We start from the raw sequence: 19,872 nt of genomic DNA, 5'->3' as shown, positions 1-19,872 counted from the left end.
CTCCTGCATCCATCAGTTTGCTCTGGAGCCGTCCTTCCTGAGCGAAGATAAAAATGTGTGAGCCGGAGGCTAAAGAACTGTGAGCTAGCTCACACTAACTCAGCTTAGAGGGAACACTGCTCTGGAGTCTCCTAACCGTAGGAGGGAGGGGAAAGGAATTCCGAATGTTACATCTTTAATTCATTTTCACAAATAATTAAAGCTCATTTTTCTCTCAAAAGTTTTCTAGCTTTTCTCCAGACAGAAATAGAGGGTTCAGGTTCACAAACAACAAAGCTACATTGAATCTACTCAACCACTCTGGTCATCTTCCAAGGCTATCCTGCTAGCTAAAGCTAGATGGGTGGCAAGGGAAGTTTTGGAGGCAAAAGGGTTTTCCTGAGAACATAAGCCAGATGTGGTGGATCGGCAGGGCTTCAGAACAAGGCCTGGGAAGGAGAGTTTCAAAGGCACATACTCTGTGGGATCAGGGACCCGACCCATGCTCAATGCCACCCCCACACGCAGCTGGGCAGAGCTGCTCTAGGTGCGACCAACCTGGCAGGGGAGATCTGAGACCGCTGGCTTCTCACCCGCTTCCATTTTCACCCGGCCCAGGTGCTCAGGAAACTCCTGGACACGCACAGAGAAAAGGGGAATTCTGAAACCTTACGTTTTAAATTCATTTTGACAATAGTCAGACACCAAAACGTTTCCGGATTTAGCTTCTCTAGCTGGAAATGGAAGGCCCTCAGAGGCACAAGGTTCAAACCGACTGGGGAAAACGTTAACCCAACAGAACCTGTGTGATTCAAGAAATCAGAAGTCACCAAAACCAACCCTAAAAGAGGCATCATGTACCTGTAAACCACTTTCTGAAAACAAAGGAAATCTCAGCAGCACTGGAATTTCTAAATGCTACCAAGGACTTTTCAATTGATGAACACCTGCACAGAAAGTCAACTTTTAACATTATTATTTTGCTGGCGTAGTACACAAGTTAAAAGACTGAGTTACAAATCAGGAAGGCCCTGGGGCAGATCTTGCCTTTGCCAAAAACTCACTGGCGGCCTGAGGGGAAGTAACTCTCATTTTAACTTTGTCTCCCCTCTGCAATAAGAAAGGAATATTAGCCTACCTCTTAGGGCTGTTGTGAGGACTGAGATGATGTATATTGAAGCATTCATCATTCACTTACGGAATTCATGGCCACAAGATCTAGTGATCTATCTTATTTATTTACAACATTTATAGTCCGCCTTTCTCACTTGGACTCATGGTAGATTACACAGAGTGAGTCAATACAATCAACAGAGGGCTATAAAACAAATTGTTGAAGCTTATCAATGGGTATAAGCCAGAATGGCTTAGGAGAGACAAAAGAAAATACTACTTTACACAGACAGTGATGAAAAGGTGGAATTTGCTGTCAGTGGATGTAGTGATGGCCACAGGAATAAATGGCTTTAAAATGGGATTAGATAGATTCAGGGAGGATAAGTCTATCAGTGGCTAGTCCAATGTTCCCTCTAAGCTGTGGAGTCTTGTGAGCAAAAATCCTACTTCGTGAGCGACTGGCATTAAAGTTGTGAGCGAGTGATTTGGCTGCAGCATCAATTAGTTTGCTCTGGAGCCATCTGTCCTGGGCTAAGACAAAAATGTGTGAGCCAGAGGCTATAAAACTGTGAGCTAGCTCACACTAACTCATCTTAGAGGGAACACTGGCTGGCTACTAGTCATGATGACTGAGGGGAGCCTCCACATTTAGAGGCACTAAGCCTCTGAATCCCAGAGCCAGGAGGCAACATCAGGGGAAGGCCTCTATGCCCTGTTGTTGACTGTCTAGAGGAACTGGTTGGTCTCTGTGGGAGACAGGATGCTGGACTAGATGGACCGCGGGTCTGATCCAGCAGGACTCTTATGTTCTTATCAGAGGAAGGCCTCGGCCTCTATGCCTTGTTGTTAGTCCTCCAGAGGAATTAGTTGGCTACTGTGTGAGACCGGGAGGGATTTTATAGAAACCTTCCTTACCACCACAGGCGCCTCCGCCCTCCCCTCCCGGAGAATCTGGGAGAATCAGGTTTGATTCCCCACTCCATTTGCAGCTGCTGGATGACCTTGGGCAAGCCACAGTTCTGATAAGAGCTGTTCTTGAAAAAAGAGCAGCTTCTGTCAAGAGCTCTCTCAGCCCCACCTACCTCGCAGGCAGTGTTCCCTCTAAGCTGAGTTAGTGTGAGCCAGCTCACAGTTTTTTAGCCTCTGGCTCACACATTTTTGTCTCAGCTCAGGAAGGAGGGCTCCAGAGCTAACTAACTGATGCAGCAGCCAACTCGCTCGCTCACAACTTTAATGCCCAGCAGCTCACCAAGTAGAATTTTTGCTCGCAAGACTCTACAGCTTAGAGGGAGCATTGCTCACAGGGTGGTCTGTTGTGGGGAGGGGAAGGGAAAGGCGTTTGTAAGCCGCTCTGAGACTCCCTGGGTAGTGAAGGGCGGGGTGTAAATCCAATCTCTTCTTCTCCTCCTCCTTACCTGGCTCCATCCCTCCGGAGCCACCTGGGCAAAGGACGGCCTTTGACGGCAGACTGGCCGGGCAGGGAGAATTCAGGCAGAGAACAGCTCGGCGGGTCGCTGCCGCTTCGGGGGCGGGTGGGGATGACGCAGCGCCCCCCGGCCTGATCGCGTTTCCCTACTGCCAGACGGTACCAGGATCCGTGCGCCCGCCCGCCTGCCTGCGCTTTCCTCCTCTCTCGAATGCAAACTCGATCGCCAGGGGTGAAGCGTAGCCCTTTCCTCCTCCAGAGGAGACCGAGCTCGGTGCACTCCTCCTTTGCGCACCGGAGCCCTCTGCTGGCCGCTCCGGAGTCGTTTGCAACGCGCGAAAGGGTGTGTGTGTGTCCCTTGGCTCCACAAGCCTCCGAGCATGTGCAGAGTGCACATGCAAAGGAAGCTAATCTTGTCTGTTTGTGGATGGCATAACTCCTTACAAAATAACTCTGGGCGTTGTAGAAAAGAGCAAGAGTCCAGTAGCACCTTAAAGACGAAGAAAAATTGTGGCCGGGTGTGAGCTTTCCTGAGCCGCTGCTCACTTCTTCAGATACAGCCAGAATGGGAGTCCATATCTTGGAGGCTGGAGTGCTCTCAGATGCCCAATGACAATATTTTATTTTATTAGATTTGTATCCTGCTCCTGCATAGCAAGCTCAGGGCAGGTCCCATCATATATAGTATATGAAAACAGTTAAACCCGATTAAAATACATTAAATAAAATACACAGAGCCTCAACAGATGAGGTAGTTGGGGTTCCAAGTAGTTATTCAGATCTGACTCACAGGAGGGGAGGCCCAATTAAATACGGACGTATTAGATTAAGGTGTGATATGCAGGGAGGTAGAACAGTTTGAGTCCAGTGGCACCTTTAAGACCAACAAATTCAATTCTGGATATAAGCTTTCCTGTGCAGAATTAAACTTGTTGGTCTTGCAGGTGCCACTGGACTCAAACCTTGTTCTGTTGCTTCAGTCCAACAGGGGTAGCAGTGCGGAGAAATCAGCACTGGTAATGAGACAGTTAACCTCCGTCACGATTCAGTCCAGGTGGATACAATGTCTGGGGCTTCATTATCAGTTACAATTCAGCAGTCTCTCTTTCCAATTTCCCTTTGAAATTTCTTTGTAAGAGAACTGTTACTCTCAGGTCAGCAGCTGAATGTCCTGGAAGGTTAAAATGTTCCCCCACTGCTTTTTTTTTTTTTTTAATGTTGCCGCTTCTAATGTCAGATGTACGACCATTTACTCTTGTCATAGTGACTGGCCTGTTTGTCCAATGTAGAGGGTGGAAAGTTGGGTTGCCAGATCCAGGCTGGGAAACTCCTGGAGATTTGGGAATGGAGGCCAGGGAGGACAAGGACCTCAGTGGGGTTCAATGCCACAGAGTCCACCCTCCAAAGCATCCATCTAGGGGAACTGATCTCTGTAATCGAGATAAATTGCAATTCCAGGAGATCCCCAGGTCCCACCTGGAGGCTGGCATCCCGAGGGCATTGCTGTCTCGTGAAGGCATAAATCTGGGTGTGGGATCTGACAAGTCTTTGATGCTCAGGCAAGGTAGAGGGAAGATCTGATCTAACAATTGCCCCGGGCGGAAACCAGAAATCAAGATTAAGGCTGCATTCAATGGCACTGTGGTCCTTTCCGCATTTGCCTGCCAGTCTGGCTTTTCTCAGTGTTTGATTGAAGGCAAAACAGCATCCAAATAACCCAGGGCAACAGCAGGCTGAAACCGGGCTGACCACTGAAGGGAGGTAATGTAATGCAGAAGGGGGGGGGGCAGATTAAAAAGAAAGCTAAACTCGATTTTAGTGAAGAATGGGAGGGAAAATCCGGATTAAAAAGAAAACTGAATTCAGTTTTAGTGCAAAGTTGCTTGGAGGAGACCAGATTAACATGGATTAAAAGGAGTGACTAAAATAAAGGAGTGACACGCTGACTAAACAATCCACTTTCAGTGCACTTTCCAACTGGATTTTACTGTGTGAACTGGCAACATCCAGTTAGAAAGTGCACTGACAGTGGATTGTGTGCGACCACAGCCTCAGGAAGGATAAAACAAAACCTGTTTGCAGGGAGGCATCCCCAACCACATGCTTATCAGAGAAGTCTTTGCATTTCCAGTTTTCCACCTTCCCGTTATAATAAGCACCATGCAACCCGATCCTGGTATGTCGGATATCTTAAATCATTTATCTGACGCTTTGGATCGTTCCTTTCCTTTCTGTCCCCACGGCTGAGTTTAACTGGAGCGATCCCCTCCAGGGGTTAAAGTGAGGAAGTCTGCAATCCTAGAGAGGCACCTGGGGGGGGGGCTGGCCGGGGAGGGAACATTTCGGCCTCCAGGCCGCCGGCGAGTTTCTTTGCCTGTATTTTTCAATGGCCGGGAGGCATCCGGTGAGCTCAGAGGGGCTTTTTTAGGGCCGGGGCGGGGGGCGAGGAGCGGGGGAGGCTGCGACGCAAGCCCCGGAGACCCCTTGCGAAGCTGAAGCGTGGGGTTTGCCACGTGTCTGATGGGCGGCAAGGGAGAGAAGGTCTGCTCAGTAGCAATGGCTACATTGACGCTACAGTCTGATCGCTGCAGTTGCTACACAGAAGGGGCCAGACTGTTCACTGTTCACTGTGGGAAGATCCCCCTTAAGACTTTCCATGCATCAGGAAGAGCCGTTTTGTGCAAAGGCAAATTTCCAAAGAAGGAAGAGCCGGGGAATAAAGATCTGCAGGGGGCGGAAAAGGGGACTTTTTAGACCAGGGATGGGGGCGGGGAAATGGGTCAAAGCTGGGGAGCAGCAGGAGGGACAGGATATTTGGGAGGGGAGGGGGGACCCCCCCAACACACACCCCTTCTGCTTTTCTCCGCTTCCTTCCAGCCTGTTCTCAGCAGGAGTTTCCTTCCAACAACCCAGCTGTGTCCTTTTGCTCTTAGGGAAACTGACCTGGGTGGGTCAGAGGAGCCTCCCCCACCCCCCTTTCCTTTTGGTAATCCTGGTCCTCTAAATCGGGGGCTACTTTTCTTTCCCTTAGGGTGTTTGGGAATTGTGTGTGTGGTAGGGTTGCCAAGTCTGGGTTGGAAAATACCTGGAGACTTTGGGGGTGGAACCAGGAGAGGGCGTGGTTTGGGGAGGAGAGAGGCCTCAACATACAATGCCACAGAGTCCACCCTTCAAAGCATCAATTTTCTCCAGGGGAGCTAATCTCTGTCGGCTGGGGATCAGTTGTAAAAGCGGGAGATCCCCAGGCCCCACCTGGAGGCTGGGAACCCTATGTGGGTGGGTGGGTGTGTTACTTCTAGGCCCCAAGAGAAGATAAATGAGAGCTGCAGGATCTTTTGAGGGTCAAGATTTGCTAGGGGCTGGATGGAAGAAGAGAAGAGGTTGGATTTATACCTCGCCCTTCCTGAAGGAGTCTCAGAGCGGTTTACAAACACCCTTCCCTTCCCCACAACCGACACCCTGTGAGGCAGGTGGGGCTGAGAGAGCTCTTTTGAGGACGGCTTGTGAGGAGAACAGCTCTGAAAGAACTTGTGACTGACCCAAGGTCACACCAGCAGCTCCTCACAATTCTTTCTATGTGTAACTTAGCCAGTTTGGTGTAGTGGTTAAGAGCGGCAGACTCTAATCTGGAGAGCCAGGTTTGATTCCCCACTCCTCCACATGCAGCCAGCTGGGTGAACTTGGGTCAGTCACAGTTTCTCTCAGAGCTGTTCTTTCAAGAGCAGTTCTCTCAGAGCTCTCTCAGCCCCACCTACCTCACAGTGGGGAGGGGAAGGGAAGGAGATTGTGAGCCGCTCTGAGACTCCGAATGAAGGGCGGGTTATAAATCCTATCTCTTCTTAATTCAAACTCAAAGAGGGATCTCTGAAGAAATCCTTCCTTGTTTAAAGAACTGAGGGAGTTTCATGTTTTTGGACACTGTGATCCTACCGATGACACTTACATTAATGAAAATAACAACAAGTGAACTTCGAATCTCTTCCCTTTTTTCGTACACAAGATTTGAATGACAAGGTATACAGAACAGTCATTAGTATGAGCCGGTTCGGGCCTGTTGTACCCAGCCGGCCCAGGGTCTCGCAGTCTCTTCTGAGTTGAATCTGGCCAGTCCCTTGGAGCTGAAGGGACCTGCATCCCTGTTCTGCCTCGGTGTGTTATCTCTCTGAGAGCCAGTTTGGTGTAGTGGTTAAGTTTGCGGACCCTAATCTGGGAGAACCGGGTTTGATTCCACACTCCTCCACTTGCACCTGCTGATGTGGCCTTGGGTCAGTCACAAGCTCTGGCACAGCTGCCCTTGAAAAAGAGCAGTTTGTGTCAGAGCTCTCTCAGCCCCACCCACCTCACAGGGTGTCTGTTGTGGGGAGGGGAAGGGGAAGGGGAAGGAGTTTGTAAGCCGCTCTGAGACTCCGAGTGAAGGGCGGGGTATAAATCCAATCTCCTCTTCTTCTCTCTGCCCTCCTGCCCCAAGATTTTCTTCTAGGCCCTAAAAGATTAATGTCTGATTTCATAGACAGGCAGCAGTCCTCCTGAGGCAAGATACCTGATACTTTAGGCACCTCAAGAGTGTGCTCCCCCCCCCCATTATGGAATAACTTAGATCTGTGCAGGGAATTTTCCCCATGATGCAGAGAAACATTCATAGTGGCCAAGTCCAGGGCTGGAATCTCCCACCTGCCCCCTTGAGCTAGGCAGTCGGGTTTTAGCTCCTCGGGGCTTTCCCACCTCCGGACCTTTCCTCAATGTGTGGAGCAAGCCAGAGGGCCTTCGCGTCCCTCACTGATGAATTTGGCAAGGTTTGGAGTATGCAGGGCCAGAAGGGGAGGGGGCTGGATGGATAAGGAAGATGGGACTTCCCCTCATGGGGGGGGGAGAGATGGTCTAGCAAAACAGTCCTGAGCAGTGTTCCCTCTAAGCTGATTTAGTGTGAGCTAGCTCACAGTTTTTTAGCCTCCAGCTCACACATCTTTGTCTTAGCTCAGGAAGGAGGGCTCCAAAGCAAACTAATTTAATAAAGCTCGCTCACAGCTTTAATGCCAATCGCTCACAAAATAGAATTTTTGCTCACAAGACTTGGTGCTTGGGGGGGGGGGGTCAACAGTGGGATGGCTTCTGGTGTCCTGGCCCCACTGGGCGACCTCCTGATGGCACTGGTATTTCTGGCCACTGTGTGATACAGAGCGTTGGATTGGATGGGCCTTTGGCCTGATCCAACATTGGCATCTCTTATGTTCTTATGACTCCACAGCTTAGAGGGAACATTGGTCCTGAGCTCTACTCAGTCAATTCCAGGATCCTGCATTTTGACCCAACACAAATCTGGCGACAGGGTCACTTCAAGGGACTGGCACAGAAAAGGTGCGTGTAGCGAAAAGGGTTTTCCCTCCATCTTTGTTTCTTTCCCTCCCAGGCAGCAGTAGAAAGACACCCTTGATGCCTCCCTCCCCCTGTCTCCTCTGTGTGGTGGAAAGAGCCGTCATGACGCTTGCCCAGGTAAGGGGATGGAGTCACTAGGGAGAGACACAGTGGAGGGCAGGGATGGCTTCTTCTCAGTCTCACGGCTCAGAGCACCCGGCCCCTTGCCCTCGGTTCTGGTCACAGATACACGTGCAGAGCAGTCTGAACACAAGGACAATAAAACAACACTGCACTTGTTTGGGAAGGTAGGGTCCATGGGGGCAACCGCTAGAAAGGCCCTGCTGTGCCTGGATTCCAATCTGGGCTCCATGCATGAATCATAGAATCACAGAGCTGGAATGCTAGAGTCTTCAGTACGGTCTCACTCACAAAGGTCATCCCTCCCGCATCCCCCCACTGCCGATGTGCTTCCTCCTCTCAGCACATGACAGGAAAGAAGCCTCCAACTCTGCCAACTCTTTGGTCACTGCCTCAACTCATCCACTCCTCTCTCTGCTTGGACATGAGACTAACTCCTGATCTCACCAGAATGGAATCCAGCAAGCTTGCCGACTGATTGACATTTCAGCTGGGGAGGGCACTGGAAATCTTGTCTTGGGTCGTTTGCCGCCTGCAGACTTTTTAGATCTGTACTTTTTTTTGGATCTAGTACTCTGTTCGGCTCACTGAAAATTAAAAATTTCTCCCTCTTGAAAGTCCAAAAATGTTTTGGGGAAAAAAATTCATAGAATGTTTCCTTTGCATTATTTGGGGTGTAGATTGAAGCCAATGTGAAGATTCTGTCTTCTGGGCCTTCCCCTCCCAGAAGTCGATTACACTGTTCACATCCATGTTGTGGTAAGCTGAAGGAAGCCAGAGCAGATGACAGGTTGGTATCCTCTGTGAGCGCCAGCCACCCTTCTGTCCCCAGGATGAGCCCAAGGATTGCTGGGAAGGGACGGCCTCAGGGCTCTGATCCCCTCCTGGTTGCTGCTGTTCAGAATTTTTTTTTTTTTTTTTTTTTTGTGCAGCAGTTTTTCAGAGATGGGGGGGAACTTCCTTTTCCTCCTCCTCCTGTTCCTCCTCCAGGGTCTGGTGTCCTTTGAAGAGGTGGCCGTGTATTTCACCAAGGGAGAGTGGATCCTGTTGAGCTCAGCTCAAAAAGTTCTATACAAGGAAGTCATGCTAGAGAATTTTGGGAATGTGGCCTCTCTGGGTAAGACATATTTTATCCTTTGATGCTGTGAGGTTTGTCTACGAATCCTTCTCTGTTCATTGTTCAGGAAGGGGCACGGTCAAGCCCTTTGGCTAAGGTTTGCCATGCTGTATACCAGGGGTCCTCAAACTATGGCCCGAGGCCGCCAAGCGGGACTCACCCCCAAAGTTCCCAGGCTGCGGCGGGGGGAGCGGGCCCAGGCCCAGAGCGGCCCAGTCGGCTCCATGGAGGAGACGCTGCAGCGCCACAAGCTCTAGGGCTCGCCTGCTTCGGCTGCCGGGCGTGCAAGGTGCGCGACGGGGGGAGCCAGCGGCCAGACCGCCGTGCCGGGCTTTCGAGGACTGCTGCTGCTGCCCGCCGCTCCGCCTGGGACCCTGCTGGAGTGCGAGCACTGCCAGCCCGCCGGGTCCCAAAGGGGTTGCCCGCCAGAAGTGCCAGCGGCGGCGGCACAAGGGAAGGGGCCAGGCCTCTCCCTCTGCTGGGTCCTTCTGTCTGTCCCCAGGAAGGGAAGCGCCGTGCGTGGGGCAGACAGGCGCTGGGAACCACTCTTCCAAAGTGTGGGGGGGAGACCTGGCGGGGGTGCGACTGCAAGGGACCCGGCGGCAGAGGGCAATGGCCAGAGGGGCTCGGTCCCGAGAGGAGGGCAGCAGGGCCACGGGGAGGCGGAGGACTTGGATTTGCCGCTGGCCACGCTCGAAGCCTGTGTGTCTGTGTGCAGCAGCGCATCAGTGTCTGTGTGCAGCTGCGCATGAGTGCAGCATCGCATCGCCGCCTTTGGCTCTCGGACGGTGTGAGCCACCCACCCACTGCCCCCACCGCTTGGGGCCTGCAAAGTGAGAGAAAGCACCCCCCCCCCGGCAATGTTCCCTAAGCAGTGGAGTCTTGTGAGCAAAAATTCTACTGGCATTCAAGTTGTGAGCCAGTAATTTGGCTCCGGCATCTATTAGTTTGCTCTGGAGCCCTCCTTCCTGAGCTAAGACAAACATCGCTTCGCCTCGAGCCCTGCAATAAGGCACTCGGGGCTAAATTAGCAGGCTGCTGGAGTGGAGCGGCAGAAAGAGAGACCCTCGCTGGAGGGAAGTGTGTCTGTATTGCGAGTGAAGCCCCGCCACGGCTTGATTTTTTAAAAACTATAGTCCGGCCCTCCAACGGTCTGAGGGACAGTGAACTGGTCCCCTGTTTAAAAAGTTTGAGGACCCCTGCCCTAAACGGTCTGGGAGCCACATATCTTCAGGACTGCCTCTCCTGGTATAACCCCCCTGAAGAGCACCATGCTCTGCAGAGAAGAACCTGCTGGTGATCCCTGGCCCAAAAGACATGCGGCTGTCTGCAACCAGAGCCAGGGTCTTTTTCTGCCTTGGCTCCAACCTGGTGGAACTTTCTGCCGAATGATATCCATGCCCTGCAGGACTTAATTCAGTTTTGCAGAGCCCGTAAGGCAGAAATGTAGTGGTTAAGTGCGCAGACTCTAATCTGGGAGAACTGGGTTTGATTCCCCACTCCTCCTCTTGCACCTGCTGGATGACCTTGGGCAAGCCATAGTTCTGGCACAGCTGTTCTTGAAAAAGAGCAGTTTCTGTCAGCGCTCTCTCAGCCCCACCTACCTCACAGAGTGCCTCTTGTGGGGAGGGGAAGGGAAAGGGAAAGGAGTTTGTAAGCCGCTCTGAGACTCCTTTGGGTAGTGAAGGGCAGGGTATAAATCCAATCTCCTCCTCCTCCTTTTCCATCTTGCCTGCCACTCTGTTTCTGGTCTCCTCCCCTCATGGAGCAGTGGCGCAATTTGGAGTTTTAGCACCATCTAGTAATGTTAATTGCTGCATTTTATTTTATTGTTCTTAACTGTTGATTAATTTATGAATGTGCTTTTGCCCTGAGCCCTGTTCTGCAGGGCAGGATCGTTTAGAAGCCTAATTTATAAATTAATTTTTTTTAAAAAAAAAATCTCCTTTGAGTCTCAGGGAGAAAGGTGAAATAGAATTATAGTAAAGAAAGAAATTAAATAAATTCCCATCTCAAGGAGTAGGCACAGAACTGCAGCTTGACCCATATTCAGGGTTGCCAACAACCTGGAAAAGAAATGTCTTGCCCCCTTAGTAGAAGCTTAATTGGATGTAATTGACCAGGTGATGTGATTGATGGCCACGCCATTGAAAAGCTTCATCTGCCCTTTAAAAAGATAAAGCCTCAGTTCAAATGGCAGGGGATTTTTCTCTCCAGGTTGTTGGCCACACTACCCCTTCTTTAGTCCACATAGCACCCCACCTATATTATTGGTCTGGAGGGACAGAGTCAAATTGGCTGGGAATGTATGAATCAATGTGCACAGAGAAGAATTCTAATCTTCTACCATTTTTTTTCCTGATGAAAGGACCTCTGACTGCCAAACCTGACCTCATATCCTGGCTGGAAGGAGAAGAGTTGTTTCCCCTGTTCCCCAGTGCAAGCCTACCTTACTGTCAAAGAATCCACACAAGGGAGAAACCATATAAATGCCTGGAGTGTGGAAAAAGCTTCAGTCGGAGTAACAGCCTTAATACTCATCAAAGAATTCATACTGGGGAGAAACCATATAAATGCCCGGAGTGTGGAAAATGCTTCAGCCGGAGCGATCACCTTACTACCCATCAAAGAATTCACGAAGGGGAGAAACCATATAAATGCCTGGAGTGTGGGAAGAGCTTTGGACGAAAGGTCCAACTGGCTTCCCATCAACGAATTCACACAGGGAATAAACCGTACAAATGCCTGGAATGTGGAGAAAGCTACAGTCACAGTTCAAGCCTAGTTTACCATCAAAGAATTCACACAGGAGAGAAACCATATAAATGCCTGGAGTGTGGAAAAAGCTTCCGTTTGCGTTGCAGCCTTACTACTCATCAAAGAATTCACACAGGGGAGAAACCATATAAATGCTTGGAGTGTGGGAAAAACTTCAGTCAGAATGCACACCTTACAATCCATCGAAAAATTCATGCAAGAAAAACCATATAAGAACGTGAGAGTATAAGAGAAGCCATCTTGGATCAGGCTAATGGCCCATCCAGTCCAACACTCTATGTCACACAGTGGCCAAAACCCAAGTGACATCAGGAGGTCCACTAGTGGGTCCAGAACTCCAGAACTACCTGGAGTGTGGAAAGAGTTTTGGATGAAATTCTGAACTAAGTTCCCATGAAAGATTTCACAGGGGACAAACCATACAAACACTTGAAGTGTGGAAAAAGCTTCAGTCAGAGTAGAAGCCTTGCTTCCCATCAAAGAACTCACACAGGAAAGAAACTGTATCAATGCCTGGAGTGTGGGAAAAGCTTCAGTCAGAGTAGAAGCCTTGGTTCCCATCAAAGAACTCACACAGGAAAGAAACTGTATCAATGCCTGGAGTGTGGGAAAAGCTTCCGTCAGAGTGACAGCCTTACTACCATCAAAGAATTCACATGGGGGAAACGATATAAATGCTTGGAGTGTGGGAAAAACTTTCGTTAGAGTGCAGACCTTACAGACTGCTAAAAATTCACAGAAAGGAGAAACCATAATAATGCCTGGAGTCTGAAAAGGCATTAAATTACAGTAAAATGGATTATGAAACTACAAAGCAGTGCAATAAAATAGTACAATACATATAGTACCTAATTCAGTAAAACTGCTTAATAGTTTTCTGTGCTTCAATTCATTATCTTAATCCCATTTTAAAGATGCCCTTTTAAACCATTCTATTTCACCCCTTCTATGAAATCCTAAAATTGTGGGAGCCTTCCTGTCCACATCATTCAGGCCAATCCACCAAGTGGCACCCACAAACAAGAATCTCTATGCATCACTGTCAATGTCATCCATTGTCTTTTCAAAGATGAGCAAAGCAGTTGCAGCAGATCATATTAGAAGAGTCAGTCTTGTAGATCTGTAAAACCTAGGCCCTGAAAGGCTTTGTAGATAATAGCCAGGACCATGAAATGAATTGATAATCCAAACAGTCCCCATATGAGCAATTCAGCATTTATCACATGTGCTCTGACCCTGAATAGTAATTGAGTTGGAGCATTCTGTTACCAGCTGGAGAGTCTGACTTCAAGGGCAGACCTAAGCAGAGTACATTGCAGTAGTCTGGCTGCCTGGTTACTGTGGCTTTGACTTTCACTCTGTGTATCGATTCTAATCTGAGTACTATTCATAGGATTTTCCTATTCACTTTATTCTGAAGAGAACCAAATGTTGCTCTTCAGTAAAGAGAACACACTGGTCATAGCGAACACCCTTTTCCAACAACCTAAGAGGCGACTCTACACATGGACATCACCAGATGGGCAACACCGAAATCAGATTGACTATATAATTTGCAGTCAAAGATGGAGAAGCTCTATCCAGTCAGTAAAAACAAGACCTGGAGCTGACTGTGGTTCAGATCATGAGCTACTCATTGCAAAATTCAGACTTAAACTGAAGAAAATCGGGAAAACCATGAGGCCATTCAGGTTTGACCTAGATCACATCCCTGATGAATATACAGTAGAGGTGAAGAATAGATTCAAGGGTCTGGATTTGATAGATAGAGTGCCTGAAGAACTATGGACGGAGGTTCGTGACATTGTACAGGAGGCAGCAATCACCACCATACCAAAGAAAAAGAAATGCAAGAAAGCAAAATGGCTTTCTGATGAGGCTTTACAAATAGCAGAGGAAAGAAGGAAAGCGAAAGGCAAAGGCGAAAAGGAAAGATTTACCCAACTGAACGCAGATTTCCAGAGAACAGCAAGGAGAGATAAGGAGGCCTTCCTGAATGAACAGTGCAAAGTAATAGAAGAAAACAATAGAATGGGAAGGACTAGAGATCTCTTCAAGAAAGTTGGAGAAATCAAGGGAGCGTTCCATGCAAAGCTGGCCATGATAAAGGACAAAAACGGTAGGGACCTAACAGAAGCAGAAGAGATTAGGAAAAGATGGCAAGAATACACAGAAGAACTATACAAGAAAGACCTCGATGTCCTTGACAACCACGACGGTATAATCACTGACCTCGAGCCAGACATCCTGGAATGTGAAGTTAAATGGGCCTTAGAAAGCATTGCTAACAACAAAGCTAGTGGAGGTGATGGTATTCCAGCTGAGCTATTCAAAGTCTTAGAAGATGATGCTGTTAAAGTGCTGCACTCCATTTGCCAGCAAATTTGGAAAACGCAACAGTGGCCACAGGATTGGAAAAGGTCAGTATACATTCCAATCCCAAAGAAGGGCAATGCCAAGGAATGTTCAAACTATCGCACAATTGCACTCATATCACACGCTAGCAAGGTCATGCTCAAGATCCTACAAGCTAGGCTTCAACAGTACGTGGATAGAGAACTACCAGAAGTACAAGCTGGGTTTCGAAGAGGTAGAGGAACTAGAGATCAAATTGCCAACATTCGCTGGATTATGGAGAAAGCAAGAGAGTACCAGAAAAATATCTACTTCTGCTTCATTGACTATGCTAAAGCCTTTGACTGTGTGGATCACAACAAACTATGGCAGGTCCTTAAAGAGATGGGAGTACCAGACCACCTCACATGTCTCTTGAGAAACCTGTATAAGGGCCAAGAAGCGACAGTTAGAACCGGATATGGAACAACTGATTGGTTCAGCATAGGAAAAGGAGTACGACAAGGATGTATATTGTCGCCTTGCTTATTTAATATATATGCAGAGTACATCATGCGAAATGCTGGCCTGGATGAATCACAAGCGGGAATTAAGATTGCTGGGGAAAAGATCAACAACCTCAGATATGCAGATGATACCACTCTAATGGCTGAAAGTGAAAAGGATCTAAAGAGCCTCTTGCTCAGAGTAAAAGAGGAGAGCGCAAAAGTGGGCTTGAAGCTCAACATCAAAAAAACTAAGATCATGGCATCCGGCCCCATCACTCCTTGGCAAATAGAAGGGGAAGTCGTGGAAGTAGTGACAGACTTCACGTTCCTGGGATCCCAGATCACCGCAGACTGTGACAGCAGTCATGAAATTAAAAGACGCCTGCTCCTTGGGAGGAAAGCGATGGCGAACCTAAACAGCATGATAAAAAGTAGAGACATCACCCTGCCAACAAAAGTCCGCATGGTCAAAGCAATGGTATTCCCAGTAGTCATGTATGGCTGTGAGAGTTGGACTATAAGGAAGGCCGAGCGCCGAAGAATAGATTCTTTTGAACTATGGTGCTGGAGGAGACTCTTGAGAGTCCCTTGGACTGCAAGAAGAACAAATCAGTCAATCCTCAAAGAAATCAACCCTGACTGTTCCCTGGAAGGCCAGATAATGAAACTGAAGCTCAAATACTTTGGCCACCAAATGAGAAGGGAGCACTCCCTGGAAAAGACCCTGATGCTGGGAAAGATTGAAGGTCAAAGAAGACGGGGACGGCAAAGGATGAGATGGTTAGACAGTGTCAGCGATGCAACGAACATGAAATTGAGCCAACTTCGGAGGACGGCGGAAGACAGGAGAGCCTGGCGGGAGATTGTCCATGGGGTCGCGAAGAGTCGGACTCGACTGTGCGACTGAACAACAACAACAACTGTTTCAGCGTGACCTGCTGGGATGACAACAGACTCAGAGTTACAGGGATTCACTAGAATTTTAGTATAGAAAAATATGGAGATTCAAGAATGAACCTTTCTTTACTATAAAAGCTCAGTTTAAATTCAGGGTATGACCTCTTTCACAAGCCCAGAACAAACAATGAAGTTATAAAATCCTGGCTCAGCCCATGCGGGGAGCACTCTGCACCAATGCTGAAGTCACTAAGAACAGTCAGTCTGGGTGTCTCCAACACTGCATGGCTGGTAAACAAGAGGAATGGCCAATCTATCCTCAGTCCACAGTGTAATGAGTGTTCAGTCAATTCCAACTATATTTTATCCCAGGGTCTGGGTAAATTGAAGGACTCCCAGAGGATAATAGCTACCCTTCCTCCCTGGTTACATGTGCAGGGTTGGTAAAGGTAAAGTTTCCCTTGCTCGAAAGCCAGTCGAGTTCGACTCTAGGGTTGCGGTGCTCATCTCCGTTTCAAAGCCGAAGAGCCAGAGCCGTCCGAAGACGTTTCCGTGGTCATGTGGGAGCTGGCAGGTCCTCTGCTCCCTGGATTCCATACTGCTGCGTCTGTCTTGGTTTCGTCTTCCTTGGTTTGTATAAAGGTAAAGGTTCCCTTGCTCAAAAGCCAGTCGAGTCCGACTCTAGGGTTGCGGTGCTCATCTCCGTTTCCAAGCCGAAGAGCCAGCACTGTCCGAAGACGTTTCCGTGGTCATGTGGCCAGCATGACTAAACACCAAGGCGCACGGAACGCTGTTACCTTCCCACCGAAGTGGTACCTATTTATCTACTTGCAATTTCTTGCTTTCGAACTGCTCGGTTGGCAGGAGCTGGAACTACAGATGGGAGCTCACTCCATCCTGTGGCACACTCGGGTCTCGAACTGCTGAACTACTGACCTTCCACAGCCTGCAGTTCAGCATCTTAACCACTTGAGCCACCGCAGCTCCAATCAAGGGTTGGTGGAGGACCACAAACCAGGCAGGGTTAGCTGGGACAGATACACCACATTGTTTTTTTCTGTAGGGTAAACTGCCCAGTAGCTGACATGTGGAAGTTTTAACTGGTTAGAATTGTTCAGGGTGTTTCCTGTCAGTGCTATAAGAAGCAGCGTTTTGAGTTGCAACCGTCTTCCTTGCAAAGCAATTTAGGGGAAGCGATGGGAATCTCGATACCAGATGAAAGCGGCTTTTGAGTCTTCTGCCATGGTGTTAAGTGGAAAGGGAAAGGTGGTCAGGGAAGGTTGTACATTGTATCTGGGGAGGAGGCACAATTCAGCGAACAGGTGCCTCTCCTTAATGTCTTGGCCCCAGTGGTGGACCTACATTTTTGGGACCCTGAAGCCTGAACTGTCAAGGGGCCCCCTTCTCAACCAGAAATAATAGGGCAACATCCAACGAGGTCCAAAGGACCTTGCCGCTCTTGTAAGGACCTCAAGGCCCAAGTGGCGGAGAATGGGGTGGTAGGGTGGAGCCCTTGAGAAAATTTTGAAATTTGACCAGTTACAGAGGCCATATGAAACGGGTATTGGAGCATATTCTAAGGTCAATATTAAGTACTTCAACCCATCAGTTTATGATTCTGTCACTAAAGTAGCCCTATTTTAATAACAAAACACTTTTAAAACCCCATCAATTTTCTTGAAAAATTCACTTATTAAAAGAAAGGGGGATTAGGGGCCCTGAGTTTAAGCTTCATTAGTTTCATGGTTGTTTCCCCACTGCTTGGCCCCACAGAACTGAAGGCCAGCGAGTCCAAAATCCTAGATTAGCCACCAGGAAAGGGTGGGTGGGGAGACGGCTTCCTTCCTGCCCCGAGTCTGCACGTGGGGAGGCAGCATTTCTTTTTCTCCCGCCTGCAAATCGACATCAGTTCGTCCCAGGTGAGGTAACGGAGATCCCGGGGCGGGGGTGGGTGGGAGAAGAGGCTGGGACATCTGGGGGTGGGTGGGGGGAGATCCAGACCCTTCCCTGCATTGCGGAGGCCGGTGATTTCGAATGGTGGGGGAGAGGAAGGAGCTAGGATTGCCAACCTCCAGGTGTAGCCTGGAGATCTCCTGGAATCCCAACTGATCTCCAGATGCAATCAGTTCCCCCTGGAGAAAATGGCTGCTTTGGAGGGTGGGCTCTAAGACATGATACCCCCAGCCCCGCCCTCCCAATCCTCCACCCGCAAAGAAATATCCAGGAATTTCCCAACCCAGAGTTGGCAACCCTGGAAAGAGGCAGAGTCTGGGTCACGGGAGGAGGGCGAGGGGTTGTGTGTCAAGGAAAGGCAGGGAGAAGAGGTGGTTGGCTTTTGGGGTGGAGGGGGAGTTAGGGACAAACCCGGGCAGATTTTCTCCCAGGTGAGTGGCTGGTTCAAGACAAGGAATGGGGGGGGGGATATTTATGCTCATTCACGTCCTTCAAGGGAAGGGACGTGTTTCAGTGGCAGAGCCTCTGCTTTGCGTGCAGAAGGTCCCGGTTCACTTCACTCTCCAGCATCCCCAGTTTAAAGGACCAGTGATGTGAAAGACCTCTGCCTGAGACCCTGGAGAGCCGACAGCTTTTTAGCCTCTGGCTCACACAGCTTTTTAGCCTCCGGCTCACACATTTTTGCCTTAGCTCAGGAAGGATGGCTCCAGAGCACACTCATTTATGCCGTAGCCAAATCGCTCGCTCACAACTTTAATGCCAGTAGCTCACAAAGTAGAATTTTTGCTCACAGGACTCCACGGCTTAGAGGGAACCTTGGTAGGGACCTATATTCACTGTATGGCAGCTTCATGTGTGTTCATGTGTGAGTAAGCAGTGGGGGCCCCTGTCCCGACTCCCATCTGCGTTGGGACCCTGGGGCATTTAATGTGTTTGGAACTGATGCAGGCTCAGAAGGCAGAGTTTGCAGAGGAGGTCAGATGAACGCCAATGCAGCTGCCTTCTACTGAACCAGACCCTTCGTCCATCAAGGTCAGTCTTGTCTCCTCAGACTGGCAATGGCTCTCCAGGGTCTCAGGCAGAGGAGGAGGAAGAGATTGGATTTATACCCCACCCTTTGAGCTCGCTCACCAGATCCCTCCCAGCCATTGCAGCAGCAACCTGGAAAATTCAAACGGGGGAGCAGGAAATATCCACCCTCCTCCTGTGCCTCTCTAGGACTGTGGACTCTCCCTTTAACTATCTGACGGGGCTATTTCAAGAACATCAGAAGAGCCCTGCTGGATCAGTCCAGTGGTCCAGCTAGTCCAGCATCCACACAGTGGCCAACCAGTTCCTCTGGAGGTCCGGAGGCCAAGGCCTTCCCCTAATGTGGCCTCCTGGATCTGGGATTCAGAGGATTAGTGCCTCTAAATGTGGAGGTTCCACTCAGTCACAATGGCTGGTAGCCATTGATAGACTTATCTCCATAAATCCCTTTTTCCTCGATCTAACTCCCTTTCCTTGGTCCAATCCCCTTTTCAAGCTGTTTCTACCTGTGACAATCACTACATCCTCTGGCAGCAAATGCCACATTTTAATCACTCTTCGTACAAAGTAGTATTTCCTTTTGTCCGTCCTGAATCTACTGCCCCATCTGCTCCATTGAATGCCCTTGAGTTCTAATTTTTTGGGACAGGGAGAAAATTTTCTGTTCGTTAACTCTCTCCACCCTATGTCTGTATGCAGTCAACTGGGAGAACTGCCCCACACCAATTCACACACACCCTTCCTGCATCTGAAAGAGCCCTTTTGTGCCAAGCAAAACAGTTCCCAAAAAAGAGCCCGGGAACTAAGGACCAGGAGGAGGAGGCCTGGACAGAAAAGGCGCCTTCTTCCCACCTTAGACTGGGGAGGGGGCTGATGGGTCAGGGCTGGGGAGCAGCGGGAGGGGCAGGAGATTTGGAGGGGGGAGAGGACAGACACACACACACACACACTCCTTCTGCCTCCTCTGTTTCTGGTCCCAACAGGCCTTTCCTTCCTTCCACATGAGAGCCAGTTTGGTGTAGTGGTTAAGTGTGCGGACTCTAATCTGGGAGAACCGGGTTTGATTCCCCACTCCTCCACTTGCACCTGGCTGGATGACCTTGGGCAAGCCGTAGTTCTGATAAGAGCTGTTCTTGAAAAAGAGCAGTTTCTGTCAGAGCTCTCTCAGCCCCACCTACCTCACAGGGTGTCTGTTGTGGGGAGGGAAAGGGAAAGGAGTTTGTAGGCCGCTCTGAGACACC

The 19,872-nt window shown here is 49.3% G+C and overlaps 1 protein-coding gene across 1 annotated transcript in view; it reads left to right on the top strand.

Moving 5' to 3' along the window:
- The window catches only part of LOC107114461 (zinc finger protein 721-like), an 88,612-nt gene extending 75,891 nt beyond the window's left edge, over positions 1-12,721 (top strand). The window contains 2 exon segments of the mRNA XM_015415962.1: positions 11,594-12,126; positions 12,310-12,721. Coding sequence (XP_015271448.1) covers positions 11,594-12,126; positions 12,310-12,614 — 838 coding nt within the window. The 3' untranslated portion in view covers positions 12,615-12,721.
- Positions 12,722-19,872: the final 7,151 nt, after the last annotated feature.

The sequence above is a fragment of the Gekko japonicus genome, unplaced genomic scaffold, assembly GCF_001447785.1.
Source record: "Gekko japonicus isolate JY-2015 unplaced genomic scaffold, Gekko_japonicus_V1.1 scaffold2271, whole genome shotgun sequence".
NCBI lineage: Eukaryota > Metazoa > Chordata > Lepidosauria > Squamata > Gekkonidae > Gekko > Gekko japonicus.
The sequence above is the reverse complement of the archived record's forward strand: the minus strand, read 5'-3'. Positions and strand labels throughout refer to the sequence as shown.